General features: G+C 43.9%; 1 protein-coding gene across 1 annotated transcript; it reads right to left on the bottom strand.

The window, feature by feature from the left end:
* Positions 1 to 1,167: 1,167 nt before the first annotated feature.
* Positions 1,168 to 5,187, bottom strand: LOC306972401 (protocadherin-8-like). The gene is made up of 3 exons (XM_079568989.1): positions 2,539 to 5,187; positions 2,213 to 2,435; positions 1,168 to 1,948 (listed from the first exon to the last, which is right to left on the bottom strand). Exons 1-3 carry the CDS (start codon positions 4,969 to 4,971, stop codon positions 1,587 to 1,589), a joined length of 3,018 nt encoding a protein of 1,005 aa, XP_079425115.1. The 5' UTR covers positions 4,972 to 5,187; the 3' UTR covers positions 1,168 to 1,586.
* Between the last annotated feature and the right edge of the window lie 14,582 nt (positions 5,188 to 19,769).

The following is a 19,769-nucleotide window of genomic DNA, read 5'->3' as shown; positions in this document are numbered from 1 at the left end:
ATATTTTCTCTTTGATGGTAGTATAGGCAGCCCGTGTTACTCACATAACTTTGATTCCCGCTAAGATCCTCAAAGTTTCATATCATTAAGCCCTCTGCAGTTTCTGAAAGCGACAAGCCCCGACTCAGCAATTAATAGGATGAAGGGGACGAAGTGGTCTTTTATCAATTCCCACACTTCTTGTCCTGTCCAGTCCCGTACGCGCCATACAGGGTCAAGGGGTCCCCAGGGGAATGTCGCATGTTTTCTATAGGCACACACATCCTAAGACCTCTCACTCGTATCTGTGTGTAAGACATTTGAGTCACGGACCGCGGTGCACTTATTAAAAATGCTCCGAATACTTGAATGATAATGGGAGATTACGTAAAGGCGCACATTTGGCACTGGGACAAATAACTGACAGTGTGCTGTGGTCTGAAGATTTCCACAAGGACTTTGTGCTATTCAGCAAATTTCACTTGTTTGGGTGTCCCATGCAGGTCTGCAGGTTTCATCTTCCCGGTTTAGTTTCAGTCTCATTGTGTTCCTTTGTCATGACACGTCCCCCAGGTGCAGGTGACCGGAGTTCATTTACTGTATATACAAAATGGCATTGAGGCATCACTTAACTCCTACAAACAACAGGGCATGTCTTTGGCAATCGAATGTACAATTGCATATTACACCATTTAAATCTAGGAAAGAGACGCGTAGCATTGTGCTTTGTGGTCCATGCTTTTGGTATTCTTGAGGTGACTCCCTGCTCTGGCGCACTCCCAGCAAAGTGGTTTTCACTGAAGAAAAAAAGCCTGACTGACCTTCTACAGTGAGCAGCAAGGACAAAGGCTCGCCACGCCGCACAAACAGCGACGCCTGTTGACAGACGAGTGCCACACACCTGCAAAGCATAACCTACATCTTACTAGACTATAGGACAACTGTATATTGGTATTGAGCATAACATTGAATATGTGAAGAAAAGAGTTTAACGCACAGAACGAAGCCAAAACTTAACCTGCACTGACTTAGAAATGCGTCTTTAAGATGTTAGATCTGGACTGCATAAAGGACCAACTAAGCCAAAATTAGCCCCGTTTCAAACCGATACTAAACAAAGAAAAGGCTTGAACCCACCAACGACTAACTCCAGAGGTTAAAGAAAGCATTTCAACTTCATAATGGTATTCCAGAGTTTATTTTGTCAGTTTGTGATAATAATAAAAAAAATCACAATCGCATTCATGTCTTTTTCACTCAGGGTCCACTGCCTCAAAGTGCACTTTCTTTGAGGCTGTTTTAAATAGTAAGCATGCTTAAAGGTCAATAATTACAACTGATATTTACACATCTTCACTTAATTTTAACTTTATAAAAAATAAACTCTTATGTACAAATCTTGCATATTATACACTTTGTGTCCAACAAAAAGTGATTGAAGGGACTTCATGAGTCATTTACATAAACAAAATAAAATGAACAATAAACATATTCACAGTTTTTATATTATCAAATACATTATTCTCATTGTCGTTTTTTTTTTTAATATAAATTATTAGTCCATGATACATTTCCTTCAGAGTAGATGTAATGTCAGTGTCAAGCCTTTAGACATCATTGTTGTTGGGGCAGTGTGTGGGGGTTGGGGTGTACACTGGGATGCTGACTTCACTGATCTCTTGCACCCGTACAGGTCTGGGAGGGGTCACAAGCATGTAGTCGTACTCTCTGTGCAAGACCTTCTCATACACACTCTGCAGACCCACGGTTTTAGGGAGGTGGGCTTGGTAATAGTTGTCCCTGCGATTTGGGTCCCGGGGCAGTGACGCGGTCTTAGGCAAACTGCTGAATGAGGACAGAGTTGGAGCTGGAGATGGGGAGGGTCCCGCATGGGCTCTGACCGCTGTAGGGCTCCAGCAGCGATCTGAGTGGCCCAAGACCTTGCATTCACTGGTGCACGCCCACAGAGCTGCAGAGGAGAAGGCATACCGTTAACTTTACAGTTCAAAATGGAGGATGTAAGTATGAACAGAAAACAAAACAAATGGATTTGGGGGCTACATGTATCTTATAGCTCATGCCTCCATGTATTAGCATTGCTGCAGCAGCATTATAGTTCGATTGTAACAAAAGCTGTGTGGCAAATGTCACCTTGACAGTAAATATGCAGCTCTTGCAGTTTGTGGTTTTGCTTTGATAGGTTATAGTGTGTAGTTAAAAGTCGTTTACATACCATTTTGAGTGCCCATGGGAGGGACCACAACTCCTTCTTTTTTCAGCGTATCTGCGCTCACGTCGCTGTCACTGTCATTGAAGTCACTGTCCCCTTTGCCACTGTCTTTGCCGCTGAAGACTGGATCCCGGGCAGAGATAGTGGTGTAAGAGTTGCCCTTCCAGATGGTGATGGGTCGCACAGCTTCTTTACCATTGCCGTAACCGGGGAGCGTGGAGTATCCCTATGAGAGAAAAGCAGAGGTTAGACAGGGTCCCAGGGGGTGCTGCTGTGTTTCTGTGTGTAATGTATGCCCTCCCCCTTTCACACACAACTGCTGCACTCACCTCGAGCTTGTTCCCAGTGCGCTTGTTGTTGCTGTCCGAGTCGTAGACACAGGGTGCCTCACTGCCATCCTCAGAGGCTGAGCACATGTCAGTGCTCCCAGGATGAGCGGAGCTGAATCCAGGCTGGCTACTGTAGGAGTGTGCGTCAAAGGTCACAGAGCCTCCCGTAGTTGTATGCAGTGGCAGCAGAGGGTTCTCTGCCACATGACCTCTGCCCCGCTCTAATGTGCCCTTCTCATGGTAAGACTCGTTATCTTCCTCGGTCTTGTCGCGCTTGCGCCGGTTGCATGTGGTGGCTATGAGGATGATGGCCAGCAGCAGCAGTGTGCAGCTGCCCGCAAGGACCACAATGATGACCACAGACAGGTCCCACTGCACGTTTAAAGGCGCCCCGTTTTCGGACTCATACATGGAGCGGTCACTAGGGGGTGCGCCCGCCACTATCAGGAAGTGCAATGTTGCAGTAGAGCTGAGTGCTGGCCGCCCATTGTCACTGACCGTGACTGTAACACGCAGCGTCTCGTCCACGTCATGGGAGAGGGCGTGGCTCAGGTAAACATCCCCTGTAGCTTTATTCACAGCGAATGCAGAGGAATCACTGGAGGCAAGGCCAAAGGATAGCTCTGCATTTATCCCCTCATCTGCATCTCGCGCCTCCACTCTAGTGACGATGTAACCACTTGGGGCCTCGCGCGGCAGTGGGATCTCGGCAGATCCATTGTGCAGTGGGGGCTGCGTGATCACAGGTGCGTTGTCGTTCTGATCCACAATCCGGATGTAGACAGAGGCACTCCCGGCCAGCGGTGGGGACCCGCCATCACTGGCAATAACTCGTAACTCCAGCTGCTTCACAAGTTCAAAGTTGAAACTTCTGAGCGCATACAAGGAGCCACTTGCAGGGTCTAAACTTACAAATGTAGAGATGGGAGAACCCATGAAGTAAGTGTCAGCGAGTTTATAAGTGATTTTCCCGTTTGACCCCAAATCTTGGTCACGAGCCACCACAGTGGTGATGTAGGCCCCAGGTGCATTGTTTTCTGTTACTGCCACGTCATACAAAGCTTTGGTGAACACAGGCGCATTGTCGTTCTCATCAGTCAAACGGATGGTGTAATGGGTGATGGTCCTGAACGGAGGTGAGCCCAGGTCTTCAGCCACTATGGTTAGGTTGTACTCAGGTATTTTCTCCCGGTCAAGAGCACTTGTGCTTACAATCATAAAGCTGTCTTCATAGGCCTGCTGCAACCGGAAGTGCTCGTGCCCATAGAGCGTACAGTGTACCTGCCCATTGGCGCCAGAGTCTCGATCTGAGGTGCTCACCAGCGCCACAAAGCTTTCGCGCGCAGCAGCCTCGGTGACGTAAGCAATACCTGCTGTAATTGACGTCATGGGACTGATCGAAATCTCCGGTGCGTTGTCATTCACGTCCTGCACTTGTACCACAATTTTGCAAATGGCGGGGCTTGGGTTCGGACCCAGGTCCGTGGCCTGGACGTCAAACTCATAAGTGTTTTTGGTCTCAAAGTCCACGGGGCTCTCAAGTGTCAGTCGCCCGGTCTTCCGGTCCACGCGGAACAACTGGCGGATCTCCTGTGGCACTTGATTGCCAAAGCCATAGACCACCTCACCATTAAGCCCCTCGTCGGGGTCCTCCGCGTTCAGGTCCAGCAGCAGCGTGCCCAATGGGGCGTCCTCGGCCAGTTCTACAGAGAAGCTGCTCCGGTCAAAAACAGGGCTGTTATCGTTATAGTCTTTCACTTTTAGGTTGATGCGCGTGGTTCCGGTGCGGGATGGGGTGCCACCATCCACAGCCACAAGTTCCAGCGCGTAAGTCGCTTGCGTCTCCCGGTCCAACTCCTTCATAAGCACTAGCTCCGCATATTTAACCCCGTCAGCCCTGCTCAGGACGTCAATGGAAAAGTGACTGTTCACAGAGATTTGGTAGCTCTGGATGTAGTTAGAGCCCACATCGGGGTCCACGGCAAAGTCCAGTGGGATGCGCGTGCCTACCGCTGTGTTCTCTGAGATCTCGAGACTGGACTCTTTCCGTGGGAACTCGGGGGAGTTGTCGTTGATGTCCTTGACCTCCACCTCAACGTGGACGAGTTTAAATTGCTCTTTGGAAAAACTCACCACGTCAAAGGAGATGAGGCAAAGCTGGCTGTGTTTACAAAGGCGCTCGCGGTCAATCCTCTCTGCGATGCTGAGCTGGCCGTCACTCTCTCGGAGTCGGATGAGAGAGGAGTTGAACTGTTTCATCATCCTGAAACTGTTCCTAGAGCCAGAGGCGGACATGTCCTTGGCCAAGTTTCCAATCACTGTCCCCGGTGCATCTTCTTCAAATGTTTGATACTTAACTGTCTTTGCGCGCGTGACAACAGTCATACAGGCGCACAGAAGTATCACCAGTTCTTTCCACCCTGTTTCTTCCATATTTGCAGTTTCAGTAAAAATATTTTTAAACCAACTAACTCCACTATGAAGGTTAAATAAAATGAAAACAAATACAAAAATCACTTCTTGTTGGCTCCGGTTCTCTGTTGGGTTTTCTTTAGTGAAAAAGCTGTGATAAATACTCCATACGTCTCTGAATGCGCACTGATGCGCTCCGCTCTGTCTCTCTCTCAGTCTGTGGAGGTGCTCACAGCGCAAAAGAGCTGCAGTGTCTGCGGGAGGGTTTATACGGCGAGGCATGCAAATGAGCCGCGCTGTGACCAATCCGCGCTTTGACTGGGGAAATAGGGGGACTTCTAAAAGACCTCTAAGCCCTGTTTTGAGATTCCTAGACTGTGCAGAGAAACTTGGCGTCCACCATGTGGGCTAAACACCGGACTTGATTTAATACAGCTATAGTTTCTGTTCTTGTTTATGGTCCCGGGTCTTTTGAATGCGCGCCGTGGAGGGGAGAACAGAGATGCGCAGTGTCCCTGAGCTAAAGGACAAAGCATCTGAATGAAAAGTCTGCTCGGGATGCTACAGGCGCGCGTTGAATGTAAAGAGATGTGTGCCCAAACACTGTCCGGTTGGATCCTCACGCGTGTCTTGTGTGCGTAACCGGAGCAGGCTGTCTTATGACCTCTCCTCCGCGTCTCCGCATCATCACTTTACGCACACTTTGAACGTGTTCGGTCATTCTTCAAACTTCGAACAGTGCACTCACCGAGACAGACACAGTTCCCACAATACATCCTTGAAACTGACGCAGCTCAATATGAACATGCTGCTGATGAGATAATGCGCTAATGCATTAATAGATGCCATGAATGTGCTCTGCTTCGTACATTCCATACTTATTAATAACATCATGGTTGAATAAAGAACTTGAATTGAAGTTGTAATCCAGTAATTATTTCCCCAAAGTGAGATCATATCACAATATCCTGCATAATTTCCCCTTAATTTGACTGGCTCACGTGATGATGTGGAGAGGCAGACGAGAGTATTTTTAATTAAAGCCTCTCCTTGGCCTCGCCTGCCAGAACAGAGCGTTGCAGGTGAAGACACAAACGATCCAACACGGTCTTTCTGGAGCCCGTTACAAATGGGATTTGGCTGAAAACGCAGGGGGGATTTAAGGGGATCTCAATAGTGAGATTATATCAAAGGCATATGAAGCCCTCGTTAGTAGCAGCGGGATAATGGCATGGCAGGGTCTTTCTTTGCAGCCGTGCACGTCGGTATTGTGGCCCTTGTGCAGGTCGGTGGGGACCCTAACCCCCGCAGTCTACACACTCTTCTGTGTCTAACTGCAGCATAATGAGCCAAGGCCCCTCGTCGCCCCCCTTTGTACGAAGAGCCGCCCGGTCCAGCACGACTCTTTTCATTGTGTGAAGATGGGAGATGAATTGGCCTGGACATTAGGGTCGCTTCCATTAAAATACATTTAGAAAAAGACCGGGGCCCCGTCACGGCTATTTAAGAGATTTTCTTAGATTTTCCATATAAGCTACTCACTCCCCCCACCCGACCCCCTTCACGCACAACGGGCTTTTCAGGAGCAACACTTGCTTTGCAGTAGAAGCTAATATCAGTTGGCATGTTTTATAAAGAACCCATCTGCCACATAAAGTCAAAGGCACCTGAATGAAGAGTGCCAACCCGGTATAAGGAATCATCAAAACACCAGTCTATCACAGCAACACGGACCAAATGAAGGCTTACAATCCATATCAAAGTTTATTGCACTAGACAATATGTTTATGTTGTAATAGATAGATAACCAACATTGCATAGCAGATAAAAAAATAAAAAAATAAAAAGATTTAGTTTTGTAGGCTACAGGATTTCATAGTTGGCATCACTTGTGTTCTAGGCCTTATAAAAAAAAGTCAGCCTCTGGTTAGATCTTTTGACTGATAAAATATAGGTATCCTGTATGAACATAAGTTTCAAGCTGACAAATAATGTTTTCATTACTCTGCGTGAGAATTGCAATGTTCCTACTTCTTTTATTTACATTTGTAATCTAAAGGTATTCAAATATCGCTGCACATTCTCACACTCACCCGCGCGCACATTCAAATCCAAAAAGCGCCCTGATTAAAGCATGCGTGTGCACGTGAGCGCGCCCTATAGAAAGGAGGCAGAAAGGGGCAGTTGTGCTGCTTGTGTTGGACAGGCTTATGCATCCCAAGATTCGAAAAGCAAAGCTGTCGACTGAAGGAACCCACCTCTAAGACGACTCCCTCACGTGACCACCGTGTCAAACTCACCCGTCTGCACGCGAGTTCAACAATAGCAGAATTAGAGAGAGTCCTGAAATCCCTCTATTCTTCACGGGGCACATTAGCATTTTCTTTAACATATATAAATATATCTTTAGCCCCCCCTTCACTTGGGCTTACTTCACCATTGTGCGCCCATTTGCTCGAGTGATCGTTGGGTATTCGGCGTCTGAGCCGCTCGCCCGATCCGTGCCTCTTGTTGGGCTTATCTCATTCAGATGGAAATAGGCGATTTGGTATCTTTTGTCCCACAGATAAGCAGTATAGGGAGACACTGGACTCAGGGGCAGCTAGATGAGAACAGAAGTTGCTTGTGTTGGGAGGTCTTCTAATCGATCATACTGTGGACCCTCTTCTGCCGCGCGCTCGCCCCTCTTGGATAACCTTTGGTTAACTCGCGTGCCATCCCGAGCAGCACTGTCCTAATTGGTTCCCATCACTAATTATCCAATTATCGCCTCCCACTGGAGAGCGGCACTCCAGGCTCCTCAGAGTAATGGCCTCATCCTCTGCTATTGATGGGAATGATTAGGACTGAAAGCGTCCATCATCGCAGAGAGCAACACTTGAAAACTTTGCCTCCGTCTTTAACCAGGGACACTTCACCCAGAGGCGATTCGACCTGCGCATTGTCTTATTTAAATTGAATTAATGTAAAGTGTTGAGCAGGTTAATTAACATATTCTGTCTGAAATGGGCAAAGAATTAAGGAACTGCCTGAGAAACTAGGTCATAGCATTGTTGGCACACATCTGAAATCAACAGTTTAAACGGGGGATTATGCATGCAACTTTCAGGCACAACGTGATAGATGGGGCAAGCAAACAAGACAGAACGGGGCAATAATGTTATGGACCGATAGAGCCATACTTGTAGCGTGAAGCCAATTTATAAAAGTTAATACATTCATTTGAGTTAACCTTTTTATTGCATATGCCACAAGGTAATTAACAACGTGAAAATAGCAGCGCTCGGAGAGGCTGAGGGGTAGCGCAGCCTGGCAGCCAAAGTGCACGAAGCAGCCGGCAGAGACTGGCACCAGAATGACTCCAGATTGATAACGTCCAGTTACATTAAACATTTATTCTCTTCTATTCTGCAGCGCTTTTCTCTTAGTTAACTCCTGCGCCCATCCATCACCTTCAGTCCATCTGTCGCTGATAGCTGCAACACTTTGAATAAATTCCTCCCGACAAACAAAACGGTTAACATCTCATGAATGCAGCTTTTTACCCCCGAGCACAGATTGAGGGGAAAGTTTAGGGCCAGTGAGTAACTAGTGCAAAGAAATCTGTCCTGGGACACTCCTCCTTCGCTTCCACTTCATTACCAGTATTGTAGTGAGGAGCGCGCAATCTGTGCGGCCGTCTCCGCCCGGTCCCGCCAGCTTTCTAATGAGCTTCCAATGATGATTTAAAGGCTCAGATAGGGGCTATTCCTCCAAACTCCACCCACCTCCCAAACTTATTCTTCCATTCATTGGCTTTGTTTAGCTGCTTCCATCGCTGGCATTTGGGCGTGAATCAGAGAGGTCACAGGGATACAGATTCACACATCACACACACAAATAAAAAGGACGATATATGAGGCAGCCAACACAACAGCGCCTCAGTGCAGGGAGGAGAACTGCTGTGTCTGGGGCAATGTGAATCAGTGGATGTCTCAGGCCCCTTTTCCCCCAGAGCACATTATATGACCTTTTTACCCTGAATGCCATTGGAGTTTACAGAATATCCTCACATATCAAGCATCACATTAAGTGCTCATGGACACGAGACTACGCGGAGGTGATATCTGCTATGCTTGAGAGTGCACGCCAAATGATTTGTATCACGATTTTATAGAGCCAAGCTATAACTAAAGCAACCTGCTGTGTCACACTTCACTATGACTGGTTAAATCAGTGCCACTATAGTCAAAGCATGGCAAAATTGACCAAGCCAATAGAGACAACTTTAATGCTATGCTTGATATTGATTACTGTACAGATCTCTATGCATTTGCTGAGAGCTAAAACATGCCAGTCCCATTTCTGGAGAAGCAAGGAGGACTGAAAAAAAATAAATAAATAAATAAAAACTCATACTGTATTAACACGTGAGGATGAGGCAAGGTCACATACCTCAAGGGTGTTGCAGATTATGAAGAAAGTGATCAAAACGATAATTCTAAAGCGAAAAATCTCCCAAATTCATACAATTTACCGCTAAATATCTTTTGAATATTCAGTTCATATTATTTTATATACTAAAATGATAAAATGTACCCCTGAGATAACATCAAATATACCGTGCATCATTTGTGGTGGTAATCCCAGACCAAAAAAACAACTGAAGAGAAAGAATAGCATAATGTCTATGTCGCAGTATTTGGATACCAGTGTGTGAAGTGTTTCTATGTTATTTTGAGCCTGTTACTTTCGCCGACTCTCCTCTTTATCGTGACAGGAGGTGACAGTGGCAGGAGTGTGATCCAGTGAAAGACTGCGGGGCGCGCTGTGCACACCTGATGGCTCATTGTGCCAGATTGTGCCGTGCTCGGGATGAACAGATGGACTGGATGAGTTAAGAGAAGCGTGGAGGAGGGGAGCGCCAGGCGTCCGCATATCACTCATGTAAAGTTATGTGGTACCCTTTGTCTGTGCTCAATGAATCCTTTTATTTCATTGTTTGTTTGTGGATTATGATTATTATGATTATTATGATTATTATGATTATTATGATTATTATGATTATTATGATTATTATGATTATTATGATTATTATGATTATGATGCCTTTTCAGCTTGTCGTATATATACTTCAATACTGCTGGGCAATGCTTTTATTTTTACTTCCATCCATATTTGTCTACTCTTCAATAATACAGATTTTGCTTTGGAAGCATTACAGTACTTACAGTTTCCACCACCATACTTGACTTAACTGGAAAGATTTTACGGTCATATGCACTGTACCCCTGTAACTGCTTTGGTAAATATGCAAAAAAACAAAAAAAAATAGAAAAGAAAAGAAAAGGCAAAAGATATGACTTTATTGATCTCACAATGGAGAAATTCACTGGTTCCATCATCTCTCAAGAAACACCCAGGGGGTGCAAAATAGACAAATGGAAATGTGCAATCAAGTGATAGTAACTAGAGGTAAGTAAGTGCTTTATTTGTTTTCAGGTGTTAGTCCTGAGCCACTGCGACTGAGCCGCACTGCCACTGTGGGTCAACCTGACCAGCATGTTTTTGGAGGTCGGGGAAATAGTAGCACCCGGAAAAAACCAAGCTGGCTGCCTTCAGTCTCCTCTGATCCTCTCAAACTGTGCAGCGCCTCCTGGGTTTTTCCCTGTTTCAGAGCGTGGTGTCCTGCACTGGCCAGCTCCACCTCCTCCTTCCTCCTGCGCAGCTCCCTCTGCTCCACAAAAGTCTTTCATCATCTTCTGGGAAGAGCTTAGCAGTTAATCTGTTTTATTCTCCAGTGAACGTCCATTAGCCAGAACAATAGAAGGTACAGTGGGGAAAAAAAGTATTTGGTCAGTTTCACATAGACATTCTATTGGATTTTGGCCAAATACTTTTTTTCCCCACTGTATGTGTGGCTTAGCTGCCTCTTCAGTGTCTCAGAAGAAGAAACTTGTAGGTCTAAAATGGGTTTAGCTGATAAGCTAGCTGTTTAATTTTTAAAAGCTGTTTTCTTCAGGACCATTATGGACTCTCTGCAGTAAAAAAAATAATCCAGTGAACACCACAAAAACCCAGCAAAGATGTACGAAAGTATCCAGTATAAAACAATGTGGAACACAGAAACTACAAATGGAGTCACCAGAAAAAGGCTCCCAGAGAGAGGGAGGTACTGTATCTTATATACAATGAAAAGAAAGCTTTAAAGGGCAAATGTGTATATGTGACATCAGACATGACAATGGACTGAAACAGTATTTGTGGGAATCATTAACACAGTTAATAAACTTATTTTATGTGTCATTATAAAACATTATAATATTAACATTATGTTATTGTAATACAAGGCAGGCCCTAAAGTTTGAAAAACCTGATTGCAGTTCAACAATACAGTACTGCAGTGACTATAATGTCTGAGACGTTTAAGTTTATTGACTCTATGGCTCTATCTGTAGATATGAGAGGTGGTTATTCGACCTGCTTTATTGGTTTCTCACTGAAAGTTATATTTGAGGACTCTTGAGTAGAGTGCCAGAGGATCCCGCCTCACTGCCTGGGCCTGTTAAGATGGTGTGAGCTTCCAGACAGATACTACAACTACTTCTACAATTTCTAACAATACTGTAGGTAACAAGTACAAGTGTTGTAAAAACAGATTCTAGCAGCTCACTGTGCGCCTGAGATCATTTATCTTGGATTAGTGACAGATCTCATGGTGGATTAACCAAGAGCCAAATCAAAAATCACTTCCTAAATTGTCACTTGCTCTCCTGGCGTTAGACGCTGAATACTTTAAATGGCGTTCCTTGACTTTTCCCCAACAATCAGAAGAACAAAATACTCGAGAGATGAGCTGTCAAATGAATAAGCCACGCTTTTTTGTTTCGTTTCCATACCGCATTTCAATATCACAGGCTAAGTTTTACATCAGTGCTCTGCAGCGTACCCCTTTGTGTATAAAACATTTTTAGGCTTATTAACTCTTTAACTTTAACCAACCCAGTAACCTACTTTATGTCATCTATGAGTCACTGAAGACAATCACTGAGTGCACGGAGCGCCAAGGTGGGATTGTGTCTTCAACTCCCACTCTTCCTGACTTTGTAATTCCTCTGTCTTATCTCTTGCCTCCTTCTTACCTTTCTTCGCTTCCTTTCCTACCTCTCCTCTCCTGTTTCTCGTCCCTGCAGTGCTATTTAGAGCCGGAGTTATATTAATATGACTAAAGAGGATTGTACAGGTAGCTTGGGTCCAGCTGGCTGTAAAACTCGGCGACGCGGCGCTGCTCTCACACAACATTAAAGCTCCCCTGTTTATAGAGTCACCCTCAATAAACAATGCTATATAATTCTCTTTGAACAGCATATGCCTCGTATAAACAATGCAAAATATGGAAGGGACCCTGCGCACAAAAGCGACCTCTCTGGTTCTGCCTTTGAAGGGAGCGCCACTGTTTTCCTATGGGGATAAACTATACCTCTATGCATACACTAAAATGAGCTCCAAAGTAAGAGGAAAAGTGCACATATATTTCTTCAGCACTATAGGGCTAATCAATTTTTCAGCAGCCCAGCCTTGATTGTTCATGCAGGCCGTGAGAGGGCTAATGAGGCGAGGCTGCGAAGACAATGTGCTCACTAAAATGGGCTATCTGCTAAAGGACAAAACCATTCCTCACATCCGCCGCATCACTCACTCCTCTGTGGTCAGGTAGGATAGATAGATGTGCAGGCCATTGGTGAGGTTCAAGGCTGGCTCTGATTTGGAATGTCAAAGTCTGCTTCATGCTGTTTGTTCTCAGCGCATTAAAGTGCTGACAGGTTTGTTTTAAAAAAAATAATTATTACTTGGATAGACTTTGAAGGCATAATGCCGGTGGTAAGCATTAATCATAGTTTTACACAAGTGAAGTGGCAAGTTTATGAAGTTGAAATAAAAGTATGCTTTCAAGTTCTAGAATATTAGTGACAGAGATAGAAGAAAGCGCTATAGAAATCTGACGCACTCATTTATCATTGGTATATTACAGTTACTCAACAACAGTAAAAGAGGTGTGCTTTTTGCAGGTATTTGGTAACAATGTCAAAGACTTCTTTATCACTATCTTTGTTGGATAGAAAATGCAATATTGATCTAAAACAGCTGAAACAAAATATTCCTCATTGTCCAAGTGGGCTAAAATAAGCTCCTCCTCCTTCTTTACTGCACAGCAGTTTCAATAAAGATAAAAAAAAAACAGCTCACCGTCAAGAGGAGCTGTTTGAGAAAATGATAGTCACTGGTGAATATCCATAGAAGACTCAAAGATGCACTAGTGGCTCAAAACAGAGCTCCAGGTATGTTTTTTTTTTTTTCATATTATATTTATTGATTTTTGTTATTTTACATGTATAAATTAAAACAAAATGAACAAAACAAACAAAAACAACAGACTGCCAGACAAAGCAAAAGAAAAACAAAGCAACCGACAAGTACAACATTATCAAGTTTACATACTAATGTCCAAGATATATTTATCCAGATGTGATGATCTGGCATTGAGCCAGAAAGGGCCCCCAGATAGCCTCAAATTTATGTTGTCTGTCCATATTGTCCAAGCGAATCTGTTCCATTTGTATCGCAAACATCATTTCCTTGAGCCAGTGCGCAAAATTTGGGGGATTAGTGGATTTCCAGGTCAACAATATAAGTTTTTTAGCCACCACCATTCCGAGCTTTATTGATGACCACACTTCAGTCGTGTATCCATGATTGTCCATAGAGCATCCAAATATTGCCACGTTGTGGTCTGGTTTCATATCTGCAGAATAACATTTTGAAAACCATTGAAAACTGCAGATCAAAAGCCAGACAATCGAGGGCAGAACCAAAAAAGATGTGCAAGTGTTCCTTCAGCAGCGGAGCATTTATCGCACTGGGAGGACACAGCTGGAAACATTTTGTTCAGTTTTGTCTTTGAATAGTGTAACCTATGTATAACTTTGTATTGGATAAGTTGGTAGCGACTATGGATGGAAAAAGAGTGAATCCAAGATAGAGCCTCATCCCATAGTTCATGTGATACTTCTGAACTCAAATCTTGAGCCCAGGCCAGCCTCAAATGTTCTGTGGAAACAGAAGTAGTGAAACAATCTACAAATCTGGAAATCAAATGTTTAGAATTGGGAGAAAGCCGCATATTTTCATAAAATGAGTGAGAGGTTGGAATAGACTCAAAATGCTCAAATGTTTGTTTTACATAATGCCTGACTTGAAGATAACGAAAGAAGTGTGAATTTGGAACATTGTATTTATCATGTAATTGAGCAAATGAGGCAAAGTGATCATCAATATAAAGATCAGCCAATGATGAGATGCCCTTCTCCCTCCAAATTTGAAATGCTGTATCCATTTGCCCAGGTTTAAATAGAGGATTATAACAGATGGGAGTATAAATAGAGTCCTTGGGGAATTGAATTCCTGCTTTAATCTGACGTAAAATATGCAGGGAGTTCCTCTTGATGCAAAACTTTTCTGAAGTGATTTGTCCAATGTAGCGCTAGAAAATAATAATGTATGTAATGTGACGTTGTCAATTTTAGGATCCTCAAGTTGTAACCAACTAGGAGTGCTTCCTTGCCCTTCTCTGACTGGTAGTCTCCCATGTTTCCAATAAGTAAGGGCTCTGGAATTGGCGGCCCAATAATAGTGTTTAAAATTTGGGAGTCCAAGACCTCCTTTATCTGTTGATTTATGAACATGTGCTTTTGATATCCTGTGAGATTTAAAACCCCAAACAAAAGGCAAGATAATAGAATCCAATTTTCTGAAAAAAGATGCATTTAAGTAAATCGGCAGGTTCTGAAATAAGTACAAAAATCTTGGTAGACTAACCATTTTGATAGCATTGACTCGCCCAATCATGCTTAGAGGTAATATCCTCCAGGCCTCAATATTACCCTTAAGTTTTTCCATCAATTCAACAAAATTTGCTTTAAAGAGATGTTTGGGATCTTTTGTCAATTTCAACCCTAGGTAATTAAAATGATTGCTGACAACACTGAAAAAATGTGTCCCCCAGAGGCATGAGTTCACTCTTTCCCCAAATTATGGTATACCCAGATATCTGACCAAATGAGTTCACATAGTCTAAAAGAATGGGAATGGAAGTTTTGGGATCCGATAAGCAAACAAGCAAGTCATCAGCATACAATGTCACACAAGTTTCTACTTCGCCCAATTTAATGCCCTTGATATCTGGATGTTCACGGATCCCTATGGCTAATGGTTCCAATGCAATGTTGAAGAGCAGGGGGGACAAGGGATCCCCCTGCCTCCAGGTATGTTTTTGATGAGAGAGTAACGTTGTAACATGGAAAAAGCCCAAAAAGTCAATTTTCCATAATACCTGCCCTCTTGATGCATATTCTACACATCCACCTATGTCACTTTCTGTGTCCCAGAATCAATAAGAAACATCACAAAAAATGTAAAATCAGGGAAAAGTCTCTACAAAATTACAGAACTTCACAGTCAATAAGAATTTTACAGAGCTTTCAATGAGCAATACTTCCACAGTAAATATAAACAGCAACTTTTTTCAGAAATGTACTGTTAAACAGATTTTACATTAAAAGGTATAGGGCCATTAAACATGTCGATACAAACATAGCAATCATTTGCAAATGATGACCAGCTTCAAAAAGTTGTGACAATGACTTTTGGGATTTAAACATTATAAATGTACTGTGTACCCCGATAGCTCAGTTGAAAGGCTGCTGGACTTGTACGCCAAACACTCTTCTGGCATAGGCGCCATGGCTTTGGCTGATTATGTCTCCCCCTGCTTTTCACCCTTTGCTGCCCTGTCTAATAACGCATACGGGTCATAGACTTTTGAAATAAATACAATAAATATACAGTAATTCAATGTTGTTTGAGGTGCGGTTTGAGCGCGGGTCCAGCATGCTCTTCTAACAATCAACAGTGCTGCAGTGGAGAGGGTGACCAGCACTAAGTTCCTGGGTGTGCACATCACAGAGAAGCTCTCCTGGACCATGTGACTACATCACTGGTCAAGAAAAGAAATCAGCGTCTCTACTTTCTCCACAAGCTGAGAAGAGCCAGAGTCCCAGCCTCCGTTATGTGCAACTTCTACAGAGGGACGATGGAAAGCATTCTGACCAGCTCCATCACTGTGTGGCACGGCGCCAGCACCGTATCCTGCCGAAGGAGCCTCCAGCGCATCGTGAGAGCAGCAGAGAAGATCTGTGGAGCCCCTCTCCCCTCTATTAAGGAGATGTACTCCACCCGTCTCACACGCAAAGCCATCAAAATCGCCAGGGACCATTCGCACCCATCACACAGTCTCTTCAACTTAGGTTATGCCTTCAGGGAGGAGACTGCGGAATCTACGGGTCTGTTCCAGTCGACTGAGGAACAATTTCGTACACAGGGCCATCGGGAAGCTGAACTCCCTGTCCTCCCTCCCACCCCTCTTCCCCCGCTCCACAATCAAGAATGAGATAAACATAACAAATAAAACATCTAGAAGCTTGAATAATATACAGTATGTATCTAGGGTAAATTGAGTCCCAAAATCTGACCCACTAAAATAGACATGTGGTTTTGCTCAGTCGGGTGGACTTTTATTTCACCAGCACTTTACTTATATATAATAATGCACACTTATGGTAACATTTTATTTATGAATGAATAAAATGAGGTATGGTAGCAGGACTAAAGATTAAGCATGTTTTGAGCGTGCCACATTTTGGGATTCCTATTGCCATCAAAGCAGAAAACAAACTATGTAAACATGCCGCTCCTCGCAGGCTCCCGAACACACTCAGCAGGCTACACCCAATTATCTATGCTCACAATAAATGAGAAATAGGCAAATTGGAGGTTGGCCTGGGAAGCATATTCGTAGATTAGAAAATAAAGGGGGAGAAAACATTGTCGGTGACAGTTCCTCAGTGAGCCTCGACACAAAGCCAAAATGTAGGCTATTTCATAAAACTACACCCCGTGTCATCAAAGGCGTCCCAGCGGAGGCGTACTCCCTGATCGCTCCTCTCGTCTATAAGCGTCCTATTTCTCCTCATTGTCTTTGTTTGCAACACTTGTCTCACGTCACCACGAGGAAAAAGCCCGCGCACGATTCATCTGAATAGTTTGTGTGTCACAGAGAAAAATAAAATGGGTGAAAGTCTTTAAAAAATCAGGCTTTTGTTGCCAGAGAACAGAAGGCTGACAAAGTTTTATAGAGGCAGCCATGAAGTTCTGCCTCATTAGATAGAATAGCTGTTCTATATTCAGGGTCTCAGAGGGGCTAACAAACGCAATGAGTGGGCCAAACGCAGTTCGTTCCGCCAGAGCTACTGTCTCTTTGTCTGGGTTTGGTGGGAGGGGACGGGCTGCCTGGGACTGGGACCGGGGGGCTACAGGCAGGTCCCTCTAAACCCAGATATCATCACTGCGCATGGGAACTAGTCAAATGGACCAGTGCATGAGAAAAACTCCAGGATTGTCACTTTGTCCTTAAACAAGGTCTTTCTCAAAGACAGATGTGTCCCATGTGCACATGACACAAAAATGGTTATTATACTGAGCTCTGTTTGATCTTCAAAGTGGACTTTGTTTGCATTTGTGTTATTTTGTGTTATACTTTTATTCCTCAATCGAACAATAGAATACCAAATTATTTCCATACAAAATGGAATATAACTTGCAATACGAGTTTTTGTTACACGTCAGTAATCTACAGCAAAATCACAAAATTTCAATGTTTTCTAACTCACTTACAATGTCTCTCCTTAAGGGAGTGGACACAACGACTTTCTGAGGCAGATAGTACCAAGTACTGTCATATTTATCTAAGCAAATATAATTGAGATACTTTGATGCACTTAGTAGTTCTATCACACAATACTTTTTTATTTCTACTTGAGTAATACTTTGAAAAAAGTCAAAACTCTTTGACTGAAAAACACAAGTTACTCTTCCAAATATGAGCTAAATGTGTTTGTTATACATGTTGACAGGTATAAAAGTTTGAATTTCTTGTTCTTTATCTTAAAAAATGTTTTTTTTGTTTTTTTTTTTAGATTTCACAGAAATATCAGAATTCTCTCTTTGTATTTTGTATACACTTTACTCAAGTCATTTCATGGAATACTTAAAGTTTGTTGGATGACTACTTTTCAAGTTAAGTTACTCTTACCTGAGTAAACATTTGGGCTCTCCACCTCTGATGGTTAGGCAATCAAAACTGCCTTATCCAAAGTGCAGTGAAGATTTGAAAAGGAATCAAACCAACTTTGTCTGACTTGTACAGGGATTGCTGCTGTCATTTGCATGCACTGGGTAATTTTAACTGCATTTATATTTAAACAGTGCTCAGCTAACTCCTGAAGGCTGCGCCGCAGAATATTTTTTGCTTAAAAAAAAAATCCATTTTAAGGACACTTCTCAGAGTTGTCCTTAAAGATTAGAGGATTAGGAAACTCTCTAAAGTTACTGTGGCCCAGATTAATACTGATATTGCACACAGCTTTCGGCAGAATGGAAGTTTTGCAATCATTTCCATCCAGTGCGCAGTCATTTATTAGAGGTGGTCTTCATTGATAACTTAATAGGCCTGTTGTGTACTTCTCATTAGGGCTCAATGCGACTGTAATGTGGGCTATTAGTGCTGTTAGCGCTTGTGTCAGAAGACGTGGGTATTTGTTGGGCAGATGGAGGGAGCTCCAGGGTTGCCCTCACCCCTGACCCCCTACAGCTGTCCCGGCCCAGCCTGAGCTCTGGCACGACGGACTGGAAAATCGGTAATACACCGGAACCAACTTGTCAATACGCAGAACAATTAGGCGCGTTTGAGCGCCAGATCTGGCTGCGCAGCGGCGCTCTTTACGCAGTTATTACTGCGGGGAAGAAAGAGGGGAAAGGGCCATGCGGTGGCTTTCTATGGAGGTCTGTTTGACCGATGGCTCCTGCATGAATAGGACTCTGGTGGTCATACATAAATTAAGAGGTTAAGTGAGCCATCAGGAACAAATGTTTGCATTTATTAACTCAGAAGAATGGCTTCCAGCGGTGAACTCACAGCCTGCTTTTCCTTCGGCGTGAATTTAAAGTGTTTCCAACTGGCCCAAGTGGGCTGATTAGTTTAGCCTATAGACCAGTGTGTATACGCTGATCGATCAAGTCTAATTAACTTCAACCAAGGCTGTTCACACTCATACTTGCCCTAACTAGTGCAGTAACACTCAATAACATCACACTAGAAGACATGGCTGTCAGAGGCGCGCGCTCCGTCTTCACAACTTGCTCTGCGTAAAAGGAAATAATCGATTCTGAGACGTGTTCCCGTGCGTCGCTCACTCTCACTTTGACGAGGTCCATGAAGAGGATATCTTCACTGCTTATGGGCCGATGGGCAGACATAACTGCGCCTCGGGGGGCTGCCGGACTTATTATGTTTACATAACAAAGTGCAAGAGTATCGATGCAAACGCAAAAAGCTCACAACCACTAACATCTACAGGCTCGTTACGCAGAACAAACATCCCGCGCGCACGAGGAGGGCTCCCGCAGGAATGTGTGAGGCAGGTGTAAATTTAAACTGTTAATGAGGCGCATCAAAAGCATCAAAGAGCTTCGTGCTGTGCCATGGTCCACTCTAGACAAAAGCCCTGAGAGTTTCCTCGCTAAACGGCTCAGTAAGGTCCGAGCTGCGGGAGTCATATTGTAGCCTCAAACCCCTGCAGTCACGAGCACACAACCAGCAAAGTCCCACGAGGTCAGTCCCTAACGAGGCAGTCCAAATACAGGCGCGCAATAAACAACCAAAGATC

This window comes from Gobius niger (genome assembly GCF_951799975.1).
Source record: "Gobius niger genome assembly, chromosome: 13".
Classification (NCBI taxonomy): Eukaryota; Metazoa; Chordata; class Actinopteri; order Gobiiformes; family Gobiidae; genus Gobius; species Gobius niger.
Note: the sequence above shows the minus strand (reverse complement) of the source record. Positions and strands in the feature narration are given on the sequence as shown.